The 23,947-nt window shown below is 35.1% G+C and overlaps 1 protein-coding gene across 1 annotated transcript in view; it reads right to left on the bottom strand.

Annotated features, from left to right (window-relative positions):
* The window catches only part of DIAPH2 (diaphanous related formin 2), a gene marked incomplete at its 3' end in the record, with an annotated part of 109,548 nt that overhangs the window by 71,083 nt on the left and 14,518 nt on the right, over nucleotides 1–23,947 (bottom strand). Inside the window, exons 6-18 of the mRNA XM_029085540.1 lie at nucleotides 22,120–22,259; nucleotides 21,644–21,718; nucleotides 21,488–21,557; nucleotides 20,021–20,157; nucleotides 19,051–19,159; nucleotides 17,268–17,378; nucleotides 17,021–17,139; nucleotides 15,835–15,951; nucleotides 14,585–14,703; nucleotides 13,461–13,525; nucleotides 11,590–11,694; nucleotides 8,584–9,186; nucleotides 2,495–2,609 (exon numbers count right to left, since the gene is read on the bottom strand). Of these exons, the coding sequence (XP_028941373.1) occupies nucleotides 2,495–2,609; nucleotides 8,584–9,186; nucleotides 11,590–11,694; nucleotides 13,461–13,525; nucleotides 14,585–14,703; nucleotides 15,835–15,951; nucleotides 17,021–17,139; nucleotides 17,268–17,378; nucleotides 19,051–19,159; nucleotides 20,021–20,157; nucleotides 21,488–21,557; nucleotides 21,644–21,718; nucleotides 22,120–22,259 (1,885 nt within the window). The remainder of the gene's footprint in view (nucleotides 1–2,494; nucleotides 2,610–8,583; nucleotides 9,187–11,589; nucleotides 11,695–13,460; nucleotides 13,526–14,584; nucleotides 14,704–15,834; nucleotides 15,952–17,020; nucleotides 17,140–17,267; nucleotides 17,379–19,050; nucleotides 19,160–20,020; nucleotides 20,158–21,487; nucleotides 21,558–21,643; nucleotides 21,719–22,119; nucleotides 22,260–23,947) is intronic.

Genomic DNA, 23,947 nt, shown 5'->3' with positions numbered 1-23,947 from the left:
ACTTTCTCTCCTAGTCAGCCAAATTAGATTTTAATATCCTGGGTAATACGCAGTAACATTTTTAACAGTCTTCCCACCCTTTGTTATGGCATTATTTTCTACAACCATTAACTGGGAACAACATAACGAAGAACAGGAAAATGCCTGCAAGGCTATCACGACAGAAAGCTATTTCGAGAATTTCTGTTGTTCACAGTTTTAGGACTGTGCAACTCTGTCAACAAGGATTTCCTCTCATAAGAAGCCAACAGCTATGTCAAAATTTCAAGAGGGTTTTTCCACTATTTTTAATGAAGAAGCTATTGAATTTTGAAACATTTCTTCAGATTTCTGACAAAATAATTCAGCTCAAGGCAGAATCTTGTCATTTTCATTAAAAAGGATCTCACTCCATTTTAAGTGTTACCTGCTGCTAGGGGATCTTTCCCTTAAAGGCTTTCCTGTCTTACTGTCACATTAAAACCAGTGACCAACTCCACATCATTTTAACCTCACTGCAATACTTTGAGCCAAGAATCTATCAAACTTCTGTATGGGAAAAAGTGTTAAATTACTAGAGATGATGCTTTTGTATTACTGCATGTAATATCTGAACGTTTAGAGCAGAAAGCGGGAAGCATTGTAAAAGTAGAATACTAATGGCTCAGATTCAGTGACTACTGAAAAGAACAAGAGCTCAGAGTGAAAGAAGTGTATATATTTATCTTATGAAAAACATAGCTATGACTAACTCTTTGAAGGGGTTTCAAAGGAGCACAGAAAAAGACATATTCAGAAATAACTCAAGGAATCTATTCAAGAAATGGTTCAGGAAAGTTATGGTCCCCTGAAAGACCTTTCCTAACCTTAGTTAAACTTTCAAACATTGTATTAGTATAAATTGAAGTTCTTATTCCTGAAATTCAGACAGTCACCAGGATACCACAAACATTTATGTGCAATACAACTTAATTTTGAAGTAAAAAAAAATCCTCAATTAATTGATAGAAGTGAGAGCATTCTAGTAGTTTGAATTAAAACAGAAGACTCTCTAAGGTTAAAACACAAAGCATCACATGAACTGTTAATTCTCAAAGACAAAAAAATAAAATAGAAAAAATCAGCAGCATAAAAATGCTTCGAGTCAGTACACACTTCAAAATCCTAAGTGTGTATTTGCTTAATTCAGATTTGGCCTATTGAACACTTGCTAAATATGCCTCCATCCACCTTCAAGAACTGCACATCCCTGAAGTATATTGTATTCCAACTGGTTGATAAACAGACAAAAGATGTGTAGCTAGATCAGGAATTCATTCTTTCAGTATCTACCACTTCTTGGACTCTAATTTCTTGGGCTTCCTCATTAGTTCCTGAGTAAGTTATTATTGAACCATATTTCAACAGTACTTGCTTCTCTTCAGTGCCTGAAACAAATTACGAGTAAATGGCCGCATATGAAACACTGATCAATTGACCATTAACCCTGAATAATAATGAAAAGACTTGAAGAGGCCGTGTGCAGCTTCAGAAGTACTCAAAGACCATTAAAGTATCAAAATCATAACCAATAATCAGTTGTTAGTAACTGCATTCCCAACTCAATATCTATTATCATTGTATCTCCTATTGAAGGAATTAAGTATTTGAGAAATTGATTATTTTTTTCATCTAAAACCAATATCAGAAGAGCTATTTACATGACAAACTGAGCAGCCTCACTTACACTTGACACGAAGCTACAGCATAGTTTCTATTCTCACTAGTTGTCAAACAGACCCATTTCAGACTGTTTTTCAACAAAAATCAGTAGACTCTCTGACACTTTCCCATGATATCATGCAAACAGTTTTAAGCGTGTACTCAATCATTCAACTCTGACAACTAACTTACATCATCCACTAATGACAGTAACAGTGCAGTTTGGAAGAGATGCTTCTGAGATTACACAACACAAATTTAAACACTAATTAAAGGAGTATATTTAAAAACTTGACTTTTTTTTAAAAGAACTATGGTTGCAACCCACATATTCTAGAATCATGACAGAAGGCATATCATAGAATTGAGATTTTGTGATTCAACTGCATAGGGTAATTGCTACATTCTAAGTCTCTCATACTTGTAGAGGATATTGATTTAGCAGAGTGATACAAGCAAATTTTTGTTACACATCAATACCCCCACATGTGAAATATCTAAAAGAATGTGACAATTCACCAGTTCCTACAGCTAGGGATATTAATGCAGATGAGCATGACTTTAGGATTGGAATTTAAATTTAATTAGAATTTAATATGAAGAAAATTCACATCTGTCTGTAACATACTCTGCACTTTAGAGAGGCATTATTACAAAAGGTTCCTTCCCTTCATGCTGTAAAGTGACAGAGGAACAATTCTTGCAATAGACTGCTATCCCTAATAAAAGCATACATTTTTAAATCATCTTCCTGCTGCAAAACCATTATATGAAACTTAATAAAAGCATAATAAAAAGTAAAAGAAGAATGTACCTTTCATTTGTGTTCCAAAGGTAAGTGCCAATTTTGCAAACAGTTCTGGGTTTTCAAATTTATCTTCTTCAGCTTTTACCCAAAAGCTGTTTTCTGCTATTTCTTGAGGCTCAACCTGAAACAAAAATGGCATCTCCAAAGTTAACAACTAGTATTTTCAATAGCCAAGTTATGAATTAAGTTTAGGTACGTTCCAGGTGTTATGTTCTCTTAAAGATGCTTTATGAACAAAATAGAATCAGATTAATTGCCCTCTATCTACACAATTATTTTTATTATATTTCTCCCACTCAACAAGTTTTCCAAACAGACTTGATAACATCTTAGCATTTGGGTTTGAAAGTGTTCTAGCTTTCTCTTGTTTACAGTTCCCAAATTTTTCACTACTGACAGGCACCCCTGATACTTGAGAACTGTAGAAGGAATAGTCTTTCTTACACTGCTACAATATGGAATATCTTATTTGCAAATGATATGTCACTGTGGACCTTTCAGTGACTCAATATTAAGTTTGTAGGAAGAATTCTCTTTTTAAATATCAGAAATAACTTTATACTTAATATAACTTTTTTTTTAATAGTTTCTATTTCTCAAATTTCATTACAGTACCTTACTTAATATTGGTTATATTAAAAGAAGAAAGCACTCTGCAATACAGAAGCTAAAAGCCAATTTTACTCTTCATGTATGATTCAGAACAGATATTTTGTTTTCAAACTATGTTCCTCTTCCAGTTTTTAAAATCTTATCAATTCTTGTTTACAACTTTGTTTAAATGTCAAGTAATTTTCAGGGGCTACTTTAACTTTAAGATGATATGCAGGAAATTTATCAATACTGCATTTGTAAACCTCAGTAGGATTTCACTGCAACACGTTGGTCCTCCACCTTTTACCATATGGTCAATCTGTTAATATGTAGCTGCTTTACCACTAGCTGCAAATAAGGTATTTTTTAAAACTACCTTAATTCAACACTAGTGGTGAAGACAATTGCGACAAAAGGCACTAAATTAAACAGTAAGAATTTTATTCCCCAAATGATAACTCCTTAAAAGTCATGATCAAATAGATTTTCCTCTTTTTCAGCATGCGGGAGATCTTTGGCACTGTTCCCAGAGCACTTAAGCAAAGTGTCCATCTGCAGTTACCTTCCATTGTCATATGCAGTGCTCAGATGTACACTTTATAAATTATTTCTACGAACACATGAACATAATTGATTACAATGAAATTGGCTGCAATTACAAATATGTATTATAACTAAAAAGCTTATTTCTCTGTAAGTTTACAGGATAGTAGTCTGAGTAGTGCAACTGACTCTAGAATCAGACATTACTTAACAAGGACAACTGAGTGTCAAAAACATAAGTTACAAGTATGGCAAGAATACTGCCTTGCTTAAGTGAGATGCCTAAATGAATGAAAAAGATAAATGAATTGTAGAAAAGAAACTACCCTAACCAGACAAAGCAGGGCGAGCCAAATATGAGCAGCAACTACAGGAGAGAATGATATAGTCAATGGCAGAAAAATTCTCTTCCCTCCCTTCAGAAAATTGGCAAAATACAAATCTTTGATGAAACCCATATTCTGTAAGGAAGAAAGTCCAGATGGAAATACTCTAACAGATACAAAGAGTTAATATAAAAATCTAGAAGTCGAAGATCATAAGAGAAGCTAACTGAAATAACAGTCACAAAACATTTTCTTAAAAGCCCAGGTGGAAAATGCATTTCTAAACCATTAGAACTCCATGTCAAAAGGAGGAAAAACAGTTTAAAAAAAAAAAAATCCATAAAACTGTATAATAGAAGCTTTGAAGAGAGTAATCTTCTAAACAGACAGAAGACAAGGACATTCAGTGGTAAAATATCTTCAACAAGCAATAAACATTTCCTGTGAGGGGAAGGGACCTTTTTCTTTATATAAGGGTTTTAAAGGTTACAAAATTGTATAATTCAAATGATTCAAAAGAGTACATGAACTAATAGGACTTTTATATGGTTAGATGAATTTCTAAGGAAAAAAAACAACCCCAAATCTCTGAATTCCAAACTGGGTAATGCCATACACCTCGAAGTAAAACATGAGATCTTTTCCAGTATGACAACTCATACATTCTTTTTTCTTTTTAACAACACAACTAGGCCTCCCAAAAGAAGTCCACACACTGATGTAGCTGGCAAGAGGTTGAAGATATTTTGTACAGATGTTTTCAGAAAACAGCAGGACTACAGGATTCCTTTTAAATTCACAAGTATTAAAGTTAGTATCTATTCTCAAAAAAACTGTTCAGTTTTCTGGAAATGCTCTGATTATATGTACACAAGCAAAGAAAACCCTTCACTCATTTCATTTTGCTGTACTTTCTACAGTTACTTGTAAATATCACCCCAAAGGTTTTGCTTGAAGTGGTGATGGTATATATTCAGAAATTGTACAAAGCAGATTACCTTGAATCATCTGAAAAATCCCACAGGAAAAACCAGAATGATTTCCAAACACAGTCCAGTGCTGTTGCCCCAAGACCATCCAACTTTACATACATTCTTAAAACTGAAATTCCATTGTGTCTGACAGGGTAGATCAGCTACGTAAGAACTGGATGGACTTACGATCCTGTGTCCTTGCAATACTGTGAAAAGTCTACAAAGGACAGTTACTGCTGTGAAATGAAGTGATTCACTTCAGAGGCTTCATACCGAAAATACACAGCATCTTCAGACAGGAGCAACACTTGGCATTTCACGTCACCCAGCTCCATCCAGGACTACATGATAACACCCAGCTTTATAGAAAAATGTAAAACTACATCTCTATGAATTTCCCAACAGTTTTACCAGCTGTTAAACAACCTAAAAATAACCTGCACTATTTCAAAATGCAATTTATAAATTACATATTCAACAGTTGTTAAATGTCAAATTGCAACTCATGGTCAGCAATGACCATCTGTAGCCGCTTCACAGCTTAGTAAAATCAAATTGTTGATGAAAGTAAGTTCTTGAGATAAGTTCTTTGAGATAGAACATGGTTTTCAAGGAAAGTGTCAGACACTAGCTGGTAGTACAAAGATTTGGTACCTTGACAAACAAGTAGCAGACATCCTGTCAAACTACACTGAAGTCCAAGCTAGAGATCAAACTAGACGGCATGCAATATATAAATGTCCTCCTTTGATTTGCCTTCACGATTTGGTGATCTACTTATTTTTTCCTACAGCAAACCTCCATACATCTATCATGCTTTATACCACTAAAAAACTACCAACCACAAACTGCCTTTAAGATGTGATTGTTTAGCCTTGAAAATGGATGCAATTATCTAGTACCCCAAATTTATTTCCTTTATAGGCAGGGAACAGTGACTATACTGATCCAAAATGTATTTTAAAGCAACCCATACACAAACACACACCTGGGTATTAGCATACCTTCTCCTGTCACAAAGTGACCAACTATATTGAGAGGCAAGTAATAACTAGTAACTGTTCTTACAGGTTAGTTTGCAAATCAGAGATTGTGCTTGCAGTTTACTGCTCAGGTAAATGTTTATCTTTTCAGATGTTTTTAAAAAATGAAATTTGATTAAGCATAACCATGTTAAGACTGTGCAGGAGCTCACATTCATAGGGAGTTAATGGTGCCCAAACCTTTCACTTGTGCAGCCCCGTAGCTCCTCCCAGTGGCCATAACCCTGCCTTGGCACATTACTGATTTGAAACCACCAATGAACATCAGAGATTAATCACCTACAAGTACAGATACCAGCATTCTCTGAACTTACAACTACATTAGATGTCACCAACTTAGAAGGTTTCTACATGAAACAGCACACTGTTACCTATGTTTGAAAACTGCTTTAGAACTATCCCTAATGGTTTGGATAGATGTACACAACTTACTGCAAAGCTATAATTCATGTTCACTGCACCCGATAGAACGGTGCCTCTTCTTTTCATTTGGGTCATAGAATCACTGAATGGTTTAGGTTGGAAGGGACCTTAAAGATCATCTAGTTCCAACCCCCCTGCCATCAGCAGGGACACCTTCCACTAGACCAGGTTTCACACAGGGTCATCACAGTTTTTCTCGCTGCTTTGATACAGACCAACAATACAAGCGACTCTCTGCAGAACTATGAAATTCAGTGAGTGTTCACCCACCGATCACATTCCACACACCTCAGGGAAGCCACAGATGTCCTCTCAGACCCACCTTCATGACAGGGTCAAAAGAGAAAGAAAACACAGCAGTTACCTACTGCCAGCTCCTGCTGTCATCCCATAAATCCACTGAGCTTAGCACACATTCTCCAAAAGCTCTCATAGAAAGAAATCTCTCGCTCAGAAATGTGCAACCCAGACTTACAATAATTTTGTATTGGAACTACGTTAGCTTCCTGGGACACTCATCTGTCAAATACCAAACACAAAGTTCTGTCAACAAGAATCTCATTTAAAAACTCATTATAGTATACGTTATCTACTATATTTGTAAAGTAATGGAGAAGGGAGGAACATCAGCTTCACAATTCTAATGGAGCAATGACTTCAATTCAAGTTTAATATTAAACCACATACTGATAAATCAAAATGCTGTAATAATTTCACAGAAAAACAGACAGCTAAAAATTCACTGTAGTAAAAGTTCCTTCAGTGCTTACAATAAAATTTGATGTTTAGTAACACCACTGCCTTTAGAACCTTCTGATAACCTTTGCAACTGTCTTAACAGTATAAACACCTGTCTTTCTCAAAGAAAGAAAAATATTGAAGTGTGTTTTGTAGTACAACTATCACTGACAGGCAGATAAAGCAATGAAAGTCAAATTTCCCTTCCAACTTCCAAACATATCACAAGAACAAATGAAATATGAACACAGAATAACTGTCGTCATTTCTTAATTAGATGCTTTACAGTAAATTACTGTATTTATTCAGAGGACTAATCTTAAAATAATTCTTAACCTCACGTCCAGATATCTGCCCTTAAACAGAAAATTTTAGAAGTTTAATCTGTATATTTACTATCATGGTAAGCATAGAGTTAGTCCTTTTAATTAGGAAAATTTTTTTTGCCAATACCTCAAGTTTAAGTTTCATTCAAGGCTTTTAAAATGAAACCAGATGACTCAATGAATTGCTACCATAGCTGTTTCACTTATGCTTCTTTTTTAAACAAAATTCACAGAAGATATAACCAAAGCAACCATGCACTGTTCTGTTGAGAAGATACCAAAGCTAAAATTAAAGTCTCCAAAAGCCTCATCCACCTTCAACTCATCCCCAGAAAAGCAAGGAAAAAAAAGAAACCTTAGCACACATAATTTATGGCTCCCACAGCTTGCTTAACCCAGAGAAGACAAAACTAAAATCAAAGTTCTGCTTTGCATTGCCTTCCAAAATTCCACGTACCCATTCATACCAAGTTTTTTCTATATTTTATACCTAGGGACTCAAATAAAACCTCCTAATACATCTCCTTTCTCATTTGTCAGACACAGTTACTTCAGTTAAGCAAACAGCTGTAGTTATCCCTTGTCTTGAGATCTTTCTTTCTGTCAACTGCCAGATTGTCACAGTTCCTAAATGGCAGTCTTCCCAACAGTTTTCCACCCAATTGTCTACTTCAAGATTCCTTTTTCCCTGTCCTAAAACCCAGTAATTATAAAGTAAACATTTTAATTGTTTGATAACTTAAACCTGCTTTAAACAAGACATTTTACCTTTTTAAGAGCTTACTTGCACCCACTTGCACAATTGCAGTTGAAAACATGTAGAACGTAACTCTATATAAAATCAGTCAAAATTTTGAGAGCTGTTAGCTACAAGAATTCCCAGAATACGGGCCGTTATGGGCTCTCATCAGTATTAAACACTTGGAGATTACCCCATAGCATAAGGCATCTGAAAAACCAATACCAACTGAATCACAGTCACTGCATCAAAATGTTTTGGATTAAGAATGGTATGAATTCCTCAAACACAAATACTATTAACAATCCCATGTAAACCCTAGCACATTACCTCCTTCTTCCTCAAAAACCACTTTTTATCAATGGGAATAAAAACAAACATTGTAATACCTTTGACCAGTTGATTCTCTTCATTGCAACTTCCAGCTTATACTTTTTCTTCTCCTTCATCCCATGTGGTAATGCTGGTATTACTGGAAAGGGAGCAAAAGGAACACCTCCAAGAGCTGGTGGCATTGGAGGCCCACCAAAAGGTGGTGGTGGAGGAGGTGGTACTGCTCCACCAGGTAGTGGAGGAGGTGGAGGTGGTCCTGCTCCACCAGGCAGCGGAGGAGGTGGAGGTGGTAGTGCTCCACCAGGCAGCGGAGGAGGTGGAGGAGGAGGAGGTGGTCCTACTCCACCAGGCAGCGGAGGTGGTGGCGGTGGTATTGCTCCACCAGGCAGTGGAGGTGCTGGTGGAGGAGGTGCTGCTCCACCAGGTAGCGGAGGTGGTGGAGGTATTACTGCTCCACCAGGCAGCGGAGGTGGTGGAGGTATTGCTCCACCAGGTAGTGGAGGTGGTGGGGGTATTACTGCTCCACCAGGTAGTGGAGGTGGTGGGGGTATTACTGCTCCACCAGGTAGCGGAGGCGCTGGAGGTGGTGGCACATTGTCACTTGGTAGAGTTGAAGGTAACAGTGCCACATCTGTCAGTTGACCTGTCAGGCTTGGACCCTGAAATATAAAAGAGAAATTCTTTCATCAGGGTGGGGAGGAAGTTTAAGATTAAGTTGAACGAACTACGATGCCTTGTAGTCAACTGTACCTCAAGAAAGGGAGAAATGCAACCATTCTCCTATTTAAATTAGAAGCAATAACAATAGATTATACCATGTACAATAAAACTGCCAAGTAAACTGAATAACCTAGCATTTCTATAAAAACAAATGGTTTCCATTTTAAATAAAATTTAATAGTAGCAGTAACATTTAAGTGAACAGAACAGCATTTTATTTTTTATCAATGCACAAAACATTTACCCCACTTCGGATATCTTGGCAAGCTGAGGCATCAGAGATGCTAATAACCACACTGAATTTTAACAACACTAATCTGCTGATGGAAAATTTTCCACAGAAATCACTGAAGCAGTTATTGCAGCACAAGAGGTTATGGGACCACAGTTGTTCATAACTATCCTGACATCTTGTTGGGGGGTGCAGGGGAGGTCAAGGGGAATCAAAACAAAACAAACATGCTTTCTTTTAAATCTGTCTGCAGTTGTTTCTGTGGTGATAGGAAGAAAGAGCAATTGCAAAATCCACTCTAGTAAGTTGTAAAAGGAACAATGAAGAAAAACAGCAGCATGTTGAACCAGTAAAGACGTTTCTGTAGCGAAAACATGATCCTAGCCTAGTATGAATTCCTCACAGATTTTTGTCCTTCAAGATTAGCTGTTAAAAAGCAGCATCAGGAGCTATGCACAAACCGCCATATGAGCTCATATTCTATTTCCACTACTAACTAATTTTTAATTACAAAAGTAGTATGTAATACAGGCTGTTAATCTGATTTGCATATTGTTTCCCTAATTACTGTTTCTAGTTTAAAGGCAGCAAGAGTCTGTAAAAAAAAAAAGTGCATTTAAAGTAAGTGCCACAATATATTGTATGGGAAGCATAACACTAGAGAAAAAAGGCACAGATTCTAGAAAGTTCATGTGTATCGCTTTTAATTTTACCATTATTGTGAACGAGCTGTAATGTCTGGATAATTTGAACTGTGTTAGAACCAATGTAACAGGATTAATAACTAATTGGACTAAAAAAAAATTTTTTTCTTTGCACAAGGCATGTATGGCCCACAAATTACTATGCAAGCTGTAATGCAGCAGTTCATGAAATCATTAAAACAGCCTGTCAAATTTCTATAACATTGTCTTGTAGATATTCATAACAAACATTAAAACTGGTAAGAATGAAGTATAAACAGAAGTGTCTGTGCGTGAAAACGGAGTAAGAAACCACAAGACACCGCAGGTTACAAGAATGACTTGTAATGATAGCAGAGGACACAATGAACACCAATCCAACCGTTAAATGCAACGTAACGTGCCTGCATTAAGATGAGAAGACCAGTGTTCTGATAAGGTTATAGCACAGACAACTTGCCAGCAGAAGACCAGCATCCTGAAAGCAAGATGATGGCAACCAGGTTATAGCACATCACATGCTATTCTTCCAAACAGCAGGAGAGACCATAGGCATTAAGATATCCACAATGAGGAAAACGGGCAACAGGCAGACCTTGCCAAGCATTGAAGGAGCAGGAAATAAGCCAAGCTGAGGCAAAGAGATCAAAGCATAGTATCTGTTGGTTTCTAAAGGACATAAAAGACCTGTCTAAAACCCAAGAGCTGTTGCGAGGGCTCAAAAGGTAGCATTTCTTGTCCTCTCTGCTTCACTGGTGACCCTGGACAGATAGATCACTTGGAGATAGAATTTTGGCACTTGTGAGTAAAATTTGGGAGGAAATGAATGCAAGTAAAGCCAGCTCTGCTGAAATTAAGTATCACCCTTCAACTTCCATAAGGTCTTGCATTTTTTGTTATATTTACTTATGAGACTGTACAAAGCTAGTGTAATATTAATTTTAGAAATAGCTACACTATGATATCCAGAGTTAAAAAAATAAAATTATCAGTTGCATGAATATGCTGAAAGGTACATGTATTGTGCACATAAAGCTATCGTGATTTCCACCTTTGCAATTCAAGTATAAAGCCTTCCAAAACACTTTCTGCAAAACATACAGAAGTAGTAATGTTAAAGCATAAATAAGTACTTGGAGAAAAAAAAAAAACTCAGGCTAGATTCAAACTTTTCATAGCCTAAGAAGTTTTTTTCCTCAATAAAACAAATAGCTGTGACAGATATTGAATACAGTACTATTTGAAAAAAATTTACCTGTATTAACTTTCCTTGGCAGTTTATGTTGGCTTAAAAACAAATCAATACAACTAACATACACTTCAAACTCCATAGAGACAATACACTCCTGGGCAAGTTCTTTTCAAGTCTTAAAGAAATAAATTAAATAAAATTCAACTGTGGAACTTACTGTGATTAGTTTTATTACCTGGGTTCGTAGCTGTTTGATTTCTGTTTCAAGTTCTTTGATTTTCTCTTCTCGTTTCTGAAGCTCTGCTTGTGCCTCTTGTCTAGCTGTGAATTCTTCATCAAACTGTAATGATTAACCAACACAGAAGTGTTTGTCCATTTATGTCCACACTATGAACAATATCACAACCAGAGCAATAGATGTACTTTTAAATTTTTTAAAAAAACAACCAAACAAAAAACCCCCACTTTTTCAGTATGTGTTCTTTTAGTACCACATAATTTCTTCCACCAATAAGTCATGACACAGAACCACTCAGATCCAGTTATCTAGTACAGCTCTTAAGCTTGACAGGATTTTCCCCCCCACAACAGCACATCGCAGACTTTCTCTAAATTCTCTGTAAACTCGAGTATGTACCTCATGGAGCAAGCTGAAATCTGAAGAGATGTGTGTAGCTATGAAGTGACATAAGAAAGGAGGCATCCATTTAAGGCAGTGATACCTTTAGTCTTGATGTCCCCATATAAAATGGAAGTCCAGTTTACAACATGATTGTGTAAATCTGCTGTATATTTTCATCCTGCTACTGTTTGCTAGGCTTGAGATTATTAGCATCCTTAAAAGCTTCTGTTACTTATTCTTCCACAGGACAAAGCAACTTATATTTAGGAAGAACATGTATTGACTGCCACTAACAAAGCACATTATAATAAATAACTGCCAGGGAAGCATCATAACAATTTGCTTTCTATAAGGCTCAACACACCATAACTCCCATTAAAAAGGCATCCACATTTAACGTTGAAGACAGAAAAGATAATTACTTCATTCAACTCTTCATCTGGAATTTCTAATCGTGATGTTCAAGAACATGCACTGCCTTTTGGACTGCAAAAGGCTTCTTATACCAGACCAAACATCAAAACTTTGCATGCTTTTAATACACAAAAACCTGGTATATGAACTTCAATACTATTGTAGCTAATACAGTACATTCAGCATTTCATTTCCTTAGACAGGATGTGATGAGCTGAGATTAGCAAATTATCTATTAACAAAATCTGGGAAACAGTAATTTGAGAAAACATGTTGTAGCAAGATACGCTCAGCACAAACACCAATAGTGACAAAACAGAAGTATAAGAATCAATTTCCTTAGAAATAGACTCCAAAAATTTTATTACAAGAAATATACTGAGCTGGAATTCTTCCTACAGAAATAATTTTAAACATCTAACCTCTCCTCTATCTATTAATAAATGAAAACTGCCCATGACTGAAACAGGATTTAGTTACCAAGTTCCCCATAAAAGAGAACTGAACCAGAAGAATGAAACTGTTGTTCTAAAATGCACTGTAAGATTCCTAAATGTGAATGATAAGGAAATAAATTACTCTCCTTCGTAACATAGTAATTTATCTGGAGCATTATAAGGAAATAAAGCAGTATTTTAATATTAGCATCACGGTGCCTAAAGAGTTGATGCTTTTTCAAACACTGAATGACACTGCTTTTTGGTAAGTTTCTTCCCCACCTTGCTTTTTTTTTTTTAACCCATATATCTGGACCTTAGGCATTTAACTATGACTAAGTATTTCAGGACAAAATAGCAGCAAGGGGAATTGTTCCCATCAGTTACCTACAGCCGAGGAATAGAACTGAAGGTATGTACAACTAATACCACTCATCTACTTTTGGATCCAGAGTAAGCTGGAATCTGAGCCTTACACACACACACACACAGCTATTAAATGTTAAAAGACCATCCTGCCCATGAGATACACTATATCCCAGTTTCCACTAAGTTTCTACTGTGAAACTAGCCAATGGTGTTCTTGTCAGGCTTCTGCTCCATAGCTTAAAAACAGTGATTATTAGGACTTACCTTTCTGGAAAATTCTGCTGCTTTCTTTTCACTCTCTTCTACTTTAGCTTTGTCTACGCATGCATCTAGAATTTAAATAAAATACCACACAGAGGTCAGGTACCACAACACTGAAGTGTCTTCCAACCATAATTAACCTATGACTCCATGACACAAAGCAACAGACAAAAAATACAATGAATTACTAGGTTGATCTTACCAAACATTTGGTGAATTATTTTGATAAGTAAAATCTGTAAATATAAAAAGTGGCGAGGACACATGATCAAGGAATTTGAAGATGAATCAATCACTGTAGTTGTCCTGTCTCTAACACATCTAAGTCTGCACGCCCTTCTCTTTTATATGAATCTACTACTAAATAAGAGATGGAAAAGAGACTTTTACACTAGTATGAAGTAACAGTTACTTCTGAGGCATCAAATCAGAAAGCCTCCTTTTCAGATTAGGAATCCAAAATCAGGCATTTTCTTATTTCAGTACAATGATTTCACAGGCAAGGAGAATTTGGACAGAGTGCAAAGCACAGACTTCTTCATTCAACAATGGTACAAAGCACTTCAATTGACTTTCATGCAGTGTAAAACGCTAAACATTTTGTAAGTGAGGTAAACACCAGTAACTATATTTTATAGGTAGGAAGTGGCATGAAGAGACAAACCAGTTATACTGAAAACTAGTCAGACATTACATCCACAGTCCCCCGCTGCTTTAACTGATTAGTTTACCTTAAACTAACCTCAAACACTTGGAAAATGTTACAGAAAATACTCTTAGAATGAACCATATAACATTTACAAATACACTAGCAATGAATGCTAATGTAAGTTTCAATATTTGTAACAGACTTGAAATTCACAGAATTTGTGAACAAGCAATTTTTGGTTATTTAGACTTATTCAGACATAAGTCAAGACAAACTTGGAGAAGTAAATTTCATCAGTGTCATTTTGTTAAAGGCTGCAGAGTCTGATCTGCCCTTCTCCACAAGTACACCTGTAGCTTATATGTCTACTTCCAAAAACTGAAAAAATTCACACAGTCAATTTAAGTCTCAACAGAAGAATATACAGAAAACCATGCACTTCAGTAAAATGAGGTAAAATTGTTTATAGTATACAGACCAATAAGATGAGTAAAGTCTACGTCCATTCTTCCTCTACATTTAAAATCTGGGTCCGTGCCACTGCAGTGCAATACTATCTGTGATACACATTCTTCTATTATCTTGTAATACTGAGGTCTAAAAAAGAGCACGTTAGAAGGTAATAAGAACATGAACAATATTTTACACAACATAGAGCAGGGGAAAAAATTCTAATTTTTTAGATTCCTAATACATGAATTATAAAATTGCCAGTAAAAGGCTCAAGTTAAAAGTCTTATTTGTGCTCTGGCTAATAAAAGCACAGTTGCCAGTTTCTCAGAAGAGTATCAGAAGTTCAGGAGTCTACAAAACATCGTGCACTTTTCACGTATCCTTTGTCAGACAAGAATCAATAAAACAAACAACGTCTTCAGTATTTTCAATATACACTGCAAGAATTATTTAGCACATTCCCAAAGTGAATTCCATCACTAGCAATGGTACCAGTATTCAGTTACTTAGAAAATGAGTTAATTATTAACTTAATTGCTTGATACACATCTCCACACAGCAACATAAGGGAAACTCTAAGATTAGGGGATTCTGTGCTCAAAATTATTAGTTCTTACCAGTGCAAGGTATTACATCTCAATTTCACATACCATAGAGCTCCCAAAGTAGGAAACTCTCAAACCTAAACTGATCATATTCCAAACTTTTAAATTAAAAAAATACATATATATATATAAATATAAGAGTTCTCAGGTTATATTCTTAATATTATCATCTTGCATATCAATTGTTTTTATCATCCCATTACAACAAAAAATTACTTCTTAAAACAAGATTTTGTATGTGGTACTTTGACACTGCTAAGGCACTACAAGGTGTACATATAACATACACATTACATTGAAAAGAGAAGATAAAAGGCACCATGGAACTATTTTCAGTTATTAGTTATACAACTAACTTTCAAGTTCTTTCAAGTCATGAAGCTATCAAATTTGAATAAAGGAAAAAGTGCTCAATGATTTGAAGAGATTTTGGGATGAGGGTGTTAGAATAATGCTTATTTCAAAGACTTCAACCTTATTATATTCAACAAGATCTTTTCAATATTAACATAAAGCTGAAAGACAAATAACACACCAGTTACAGAGCAATTATTCACACGTGATTATGAGCTACTCAGTTTACCAGGATCTTAATTTCTATTCTTCCCCCTAGTCCCTCCAAAAAAAAAAATAAAATAAAATAAAATCAAACCTGACAGCTGACACTTACCGAACATAGTAATCACTCCTGATGAGAAGGAAATGTTGGAGAATTGACAAGAAGTAATTTTCAGAAGAAGTATCTTTCAACATATTATACAGCAGATGAAATACTTCATTCACATCAGTGCAAACATTGTTAAGGAAATACAAAGACTTAAAAACAACAAAAATAAAGAGAAAAAAAGAAAAAACCCACCACACAACAAAACAGCCACCCAAATGCAGTTCTCTACCTGTTATTCATATTGTTCAAGTAAAACCTTTCAACGCTCTGGACTACTATCCTTATTAGTAAATATCCTTTTTCCACTAAGATCATCTGCAGAAACTGTCCCCTGTTTAACATTTATAGAATCATAGAATGGTCTGGGTTGGAAGGGACCTTAAAGCTCATCCAGTTCCAATCCCCCTGCAATCAGCAGGGACACCTTCCACTAGACCAGGTTGCTCAAAGCCTCATCCAACCTGGATGACATGTTTCATTACTGCTCAGAAAAATTACACTACATACTTATTATCATGGAATCCTGTAAATATATTTCACACAAAGCTTTCATTTTCATTCTGAAGTGATCCAGGCTGTTGGCAAATACACTCTAATCAATCATTTTAATTTCTGAAAGAAGAAAATTCTCTGTAATTACCTGTTCTGTAATGCAACAACATTACTTATTGGTGATTTTATATTCTTGTCATTAGTTGCATCTACCTTCCTCTGCTTCTTAAGTACCAGCTACTACTCTTTCAAAAACTGCAAGCAACCGTTCTGAAGTCACATAACTTTAATTTTACTGCTCCTTCACAACTAAAGAAGGCATGCACCTTCAGTGCTTCAGAACCTACTACAAATTTTGTTCCAATTTGGTTATCAAAACTCTTTTTCTTCACCTTATCATCTTCCATGGGTGTAATTTTATATCTTCATGTATTACAATCCAGAGTTTACCTTAGTAAATGTTATTTCAGAAAAGATAATTCAGTTCCCAACAACTTCTATCTGACATGCAAATTTAAGTACTAATTTTCTGAATAAGTTTTTTTTAAAAAAACAAGTGGGAAGAAATCTGCTTGAGAAAGTCCCTGGTAAGATACACAACTGTGACAAATAAACTGCACATAGAGCATTCTGACTTACATTTAACGAAGTTATTAAACAATGCAACAAGTTATAACACCATTTCTATAAAGGATATTCCATTTCAGCTCTGATATCATTGAGACGATGTGACAGTTCAATTAAGTCTTCTTCTTTGTTCTCATCAAACACTTTCAGCTGAATATCAAGCTCTTCATTATCCTTATCTTTCAAGCCCTATTTTTCAAGACACAGTATGTCTTAATTTTCCTTTTTTTAAGGCAAGAATTCGCCCCCTTTCAAATATTATATAATGAAAAAAATAACAGTTGACTGTGATCAGTTCCTCTATACAAATAACTTACAGGCAATATTTTCTTCAGGCCACAGCGTAAAAACTCATTTCTCAAGTGTATCCTGAAATCAAGATCTTCTGGGGATGTAACAAGGGCATTGATGAGCTGCATACATGCTACCTGTTATCAGAAATATATGCAAAAAGTGTGTATAGAATGAAAATAAATCCTGTCTTTAACTATTTCAGATTAATTACAAAACTAAATGTCAAGAGACGGATATTATTTATTATGCAGCACACATGCAACACTTGACTTTGGTTAATTTAGGCAACATCAAAAACTCTTCTGTTTTCATACTGTGAGTGCTTCTATGTCAAATTTGTAGCACAGACTGGATCATACTTTATTTCATAATGTTATTGCCATTCTACAATTCCCTATTGCATCTCTTTGTCTTTAGTATTCACCATTATGAAAAAAACTGTTCATACAGTAATCAAATTTAAAAAAAAAAAAAAAATACAAAAAACCCCAAAACCACCCATACATAAAATAATTCACATCACCAAGTGTCTTTTCTATTCCTGCAAGCACTTCTGCAAAATGCTTGAAGTCTCAGGATACTGGCTAATGCTTTAATTGAACAGCTGTGCACTTCAATTGATTTACTTTAAAACAGGTAGACAATAGCATAATGCCAAAAGTGCTGATACACATTAAAAGACTAAAATGGGACTCCAGGGAAATACCAAGTTTGGTAAAAGATGTTGACTGCAAGTAGTAGTAGCCTTAGAGTAGAAAAAATAAAATAACAAAAAATCAACAGCTGCAGAGAAAGAAGTCAGATGAACGTTCCCTTCCTGCTTTAATTACATTCACTATTTAGTTTTAATGGAACACCTTATGGAGTCTTAAATTTCTATTAAAGCACTTTCAAAGGCACACCCTTTATACAGCTGTATCTTCAGATAATGTAGTATCATCATGCTCGCCTGAATGATTCTTGTTATTTTACTACTATGACATGACTTAACAAGCCAAAGTACATGTCCAATCTGAAATTAATAGAGAGAAGAGGTGCCATCTGCTATGATTGCTTTTGCCAGAAGAGACTCTGGCTTAATGGCTTGTGCTAATACATTACGAGTAAAGAACGATTTTGTCAGAAACAAGTTAATGAGTCTTGCAATTGTACCTTTACTGATGTCTAAGTGAGGTTAGAGGAGGGTTGGAGGTGGGAAGGGGGAGCAGGAACGTTTTGTGGCTGGTTTTGTTTATTTGTTTAATTTAAATCAACAAGGTCATGAAGTAGGAAACCAGTAAGTTTCATGCTTCTTCCCTAAACTGAGAAGATATACAGGGAGCATTGCCTCGAACTCCTTAAACTCCAACCTCTTCAGGGCTCCAGTAATGACAACTAAAACCTTTCAGAGGACAAACCGAGAGTTGGATTTTTACTGGTCCATTAAACCACACAAAATTCCCAGTCAAGAAGATTAAGCAGTGGCCAAGATAACAAAATGCTTTCACAGTCTCAGTACCCAAGCATTACATTTGGTATCCAAGAAAAGGAGTATCATGAATTACTCTCTTTTTATTAAGGTCAAGACTTCATAACCCTATTTTTGGGACAAGGAAGTGAGTTTCTTGGTTTCACACCATTATCAATTAGAAAATCTAGTATCAGTAGGCCAGTTCTACTTATTTTTGCTTTTTTACTGAACACTGGAGTAATAGCAATAAAGATTTTGCTGGAAAAAAATTTAAAAATCAAAAAATAATACACTATCTTCGAGCATTTTATATTATTTCTGAATTATTAGCAAGCATATAAAAAATGTAAACCCACCTGCAGTTGTAAGAATTCATGGTTTTCCAGTCCTTCAACAATCTGAGAAAAACGTTCCCTATTGTGCCTTTCAGCAGCAGTTGTTATAGCACCTAAAAGCTTGTCCAGACTAAAAGAAAGATAAACTGTCAAAAAAGGATACCACATCAAAATGTTTTTATCTATTTATTGTACAGAAGACATGGAGTTTGTCATTTTTAACCTTTAGTAAACTAAGACACTCAGTAAAGCAAAGCAAATATATGCCAAATGATTATCTTTGTTTTAAAAAGCTCATGGACATATGCTACATAACTCCATAACTTGAACTACTCAAAACCTCAGCTTTAAATGTAAATTTTTCACCGTCAAATTTATTCTGTTTAGGTAGAGAGGTGATATTTTAATAAAATCCATACATATATTTCTCCATTATTATCTTCTAAACTAATGAAAAAAATCTTAACACATGGTGTCAAGTCAGTTATTTTCAAATATAAATTAATCTCCCCTCCTCAGGGGAGATGTCTCAATCTCAATCCTCACCACAATAATAGTCTCAGCAGTGCCTCATGCTAATACACATTGTTCTAAAGTGTCTTTAAAAATGACAGCTTTCCTTGTCATAATTAAATTTCACAATTCCTGATTATACTATATATATTATATATGGGGTTTTTTCAGCAGCCATTTATGAACAGTTATGGCTCATTAAGTCTTCTCTCCTCTAGTAAGCAATCATAGTCCTTTCAGACCTTCCACTTCAGCCATGGATTGTAGATCTCTGCTCATTTGCTTTTGTCTGATTTAATACTGGATTAATGCATCAGAAGAGGTGAAAGTCTCTTTTCATTTAAACTACATTAAGAAAATAAAGACTTAACAGGTTACATTTGTTTCACTGACAAGTTTTCTCACCTGTGTCCACACTGACAACTCATGAGCATTCAAAAAAAAAAAAAAAAAAAAAAAATTGCAATATCTTACTTACATATTTTCCTCTCCCACAATGCAGATAGCAGAAAGTATTTTCACTGTTTCAGTCATCATGTGTGGTTGCTTTGGATCAATTGCTCTTGATAACAGCAAGAGACTTCTTTCATCTCCTAGAATCCTTTGCAATCCGTACTTAAAGAAACAAAAAGCTTACAGTGAAAAGACTGTATCTGCCTCGAATACTCATCATCATCTTTGGGCTTCAGATCCTCAGGAATCCTCGTACCCTTCTCCTCATATGAATTTTAGCAACACGCTACTACAACCTTCTGGCTATAAATGCTTAGGAACACAAGTCAGTCTTCTCAATCTTACATTTGAGGCTTTCTCCTAAGAAAGTGAGTTAGCTCCTAGGGAAGATACAGTATCTTGTAAAATGAGATATATACCAAAAGAAAAATCAGATTTATTTTTTTCTATCTATATCTGAAAAAGTATGAAAAATTCATTCATTTTTTTTCCTTTGACTATAACAGCTCCTGGAAAGTCAAAATAATATTTTCCATACAATGACTGATAGATGTTGAAATTCTTTTTCGAAACAACTATATTTTATTTATCGTATATTCTATTTCACTTTCTGTAAAGATAAATTAAAAAAAAACCCTTACACATTGGCATTTATTTAAAAGTAGCATTATTTCTCTTTTTCATTTTCACTAACTACAGGATAGCTGGTAAATCAGTTAACTAATTGTTTCCAGTTACACTGTAAGTGTAGGAATAGTAGGGGGCAAGCACATGCCCATTTAAGTTTACTTTTTCCACTTCATCAGATAGGCCATTGTGTGAGATTTTACTGAGCTGAGTAACAGTAGTTAAAAGTAATTTCAATGCTCAGTTGTACCTGTTATGGGTAGGGGGGAATAAATCATTATAACACTTTACATTTTGCTATGAATAAAGCAAAATTACAAGTTTAGCACATCAGCTTCTAGAAACAGTACTCACACTTTGTGAACAGGAGTAACTCATGTAAGAAACAGATACAACTTAAACTAGACTGAAGTTTTACCCTTTACCCACTACCTACCGACTTAAAAACTGTTAACTAAAAGATATTAAATGATACCCAATTTAAAATCAGGTGAAAAGTACATTATATTAACAAAACCTATTGTACTGAAATGTGAATTCAGAAAAAAATCTTTTCAATTTCACAAGCAATTAATTTCCAAATTCACTTACCTTAAACCCATATTATCATCCTCTGTTTGCCAAGTATTTTACTTCAAAAAATCAGTAACATTTAACAAAACTAAGACAAAACGCATATTGAGAAAGGTTATTAACAAGATCCTCAACAAGTTACACTAAGTTTAAAACCTACATTTCCAAAGAGTCAGCTGACACTGGATATACAAGCTTTCCTTCCTTTTCTGAGACTCAACATGCTACATAGATCTTGAAGTCAACAAAAAACAATCATGCTAGAAGTACTTGAATTTTAAATATTTCTTACTTTATTGTTCATAAATGCTTTGAGGCACTGGATAAGTTTATGTTGATTCTTCTTATCAATACTTTCTTGCCTTGAAAAGGAGGAGGAAAATAATGTAAGTATAAACAATCTTCACAAGCTCCCCCACCTCTCTCTTCAAATGATCCAAGTCCTTACTGTTTCTTGTCCAGAAGCTTTTCCAATACATCCAACAGAAGTCCAAGACCTTCATGTCCAAAATTGTTAACCCAGCTGGAAAAATGAAGAAAAACGCTTTTAATTATTTCTTTATCAAATATAAAACTTGCAAAGCTATGTCTCCAATACTGCTTGGACATGTCTTCATAGAAGCTGCTTTGAGTCTCACTTCCCATGAAGGCCTCATTAACCATTAAGACAAATGCTTGGCTTCAGCAACTAGAAGTTGTCAAGACCCACTGTGAAAGGTGAGAAGATACTGCAGACAGCTGCAAACATTTCATTTACCCTTTTCCAGTGTGCTGAGAACTACCTTCCCATGCCAACCAATTACTCTGGTTTCAAAAAAAAAAAACCACACAAAAAAAACAACAACAACAACAACAAAACCCCAACAAGTCTTCATGCTTAGCAAAAACAGCATGACAAGAACTACAGCAGAAATTATTACTTACCTGACTGGATTGCTAGTTAGAGACACTCTCAAAGACTCTAGACAATTAAGAAGCTTTTCCTCTGAAATTCCAGACCGCAATTCATGAATATATTCTTGTGAGGACAGTGTGCATTCATGCTTGCTGTTTTTCAGTCCACCCTATCACAGAAGACAGAATGCACCTTAATGTTATGCTGATCACAGCAGCATTTAGATGACAACATGTAAGGCCAATATTTCCATGTGAATTTTAAAATCACCATTTTCCTGTACAATTATTAAAGACATATGACTTGACTTTGCTTTGTTGTAAGTGTTTAATAGTTTAGGTTTTGCATTCACAAGGATTAATATTTTTCTGGAATCTTCTTCACTTCTTTGATTAAAGTGCATGTACTACATCTTGGATATAAAAATGTAATTCCATCATTCAGTTGTATTAACATGTTTAACCGTTGCACACTCTCATTTAGCACCTACTTCATAACACTCTATTCGAAATAACCATGAACAGGGAGATACAAAACCCCTACATTTGTTATTAATCTTGTCTGATCATTCCCACAGTACATCTCTTCTGTTTCAAGAAAGCTGTGCATTATTACTATGGACATATTCTGACCCTAGAATTAATTCTCTCTTCTCTAAAAGAAAGGAAGAAGAAAAGATCCTGAAAATTATGTTGAAAAGCAGCTGGTATCCACCAACTGTTAAGTCAGTGTTTTTAAAATCATGCAACTGCATGACCCTATGATTTCTTGCTGTATCTTAATTCCACATTTGGCCACTAACAAGAGATGTCAAAAAGAACTTGTTTGCTACAAAAGAATCATATGGAATATTTGACGAAGAGCTCATCTCCCTCCTGAAGTGCCATTACAGAAGAATAACTACCTACAAAGTATTTCAGTATTAGAATATCTGACAATCAGTTTTTAGAGCTGTAGTATTAAAAGTCATGAACAATATACAAAGCATTTTACCAAAGGGTGCAACTAATCTTCTGTACAGCTCTGACAAGTTGCAGAAAAGTAGGCTTATCTCAGAAGAGTGGTTATGATTAATATGCAATTCCTAAAGCTCGTTAGCTATAAATGTTCTGTTCAAGAGAACCTGATAAAGATGTCATGGGATCTAAAGGCAGTATGAAAAGTGTCTAGCCTAGAACAGGATTTATATATATTGGGTTTAAGTGTATCAGGAACTTCTCTGACTACTGTAATCTTTTAATTGTCTCTCTTTCAAAAAGCTACACTTTTTATGAAGTTTCTGGTTTGCCCTATTCAAATTCTTTCCATCAATTTTCAAAAAATGCCACTAAGTTTGGCTGACAACAAAATGACTTGTCTACATTTCAGTTAATGATTGTGACCTACATATATTTCAGTATTAATGCATATGACAGAACTATGTAAATATCCACAATATGCTTTCAGATTGTTTTTTCTCACCTCAACAAAACAAAATTCTGGCACAGATTGTGAATGCATTAAGACAACAGTGTCATCTGGACAACGTCAACTCTGAAGACATTTGTTTCTTGCTGATACACATAACGGCTTTTAGCTGGATAACACACTCCAGTTATACATCAAAGTAGCAAAGCACACAGGATATAAAGGAGCTACAATCCGTCTCTATCAGCCTTCTAAATAAAGAGGTACTCTTCCACCAAAGAAAAAAGAAATAAATGGGTAGATGTTGTCTTTACAAGAGTAGGATCTGACTTTAAATCAGATAAGTATATTAGCACTACATATTAAAAATCATATTTCAGAAAAATCATCACTCAAAGACCATAAGGTAAAGAACTATAAAACAGGAACAGCTTTATGCCATTCACTGCA

Source organism: Antrostomus carolinensis, unplaced genomic scaffold (assembly GCF_000700745.2).
Source record: "Antrostomus carolinensis isolate BGI_N321 unplaced genomic scaffold, ASM70074v2 scaffold14786, whole genome shotgun sequence".
NCBI lineage: Eukaryota > Metazoa > Chordata > Aves > Caprimulgiformes > Caprimulgidae > Antrostomus > Antrostomus carolinensis.
Note: the sequence above shows the minus strand (reverse complement) of the source record. Positions and strands in the feature narration are given on the sequence as shown.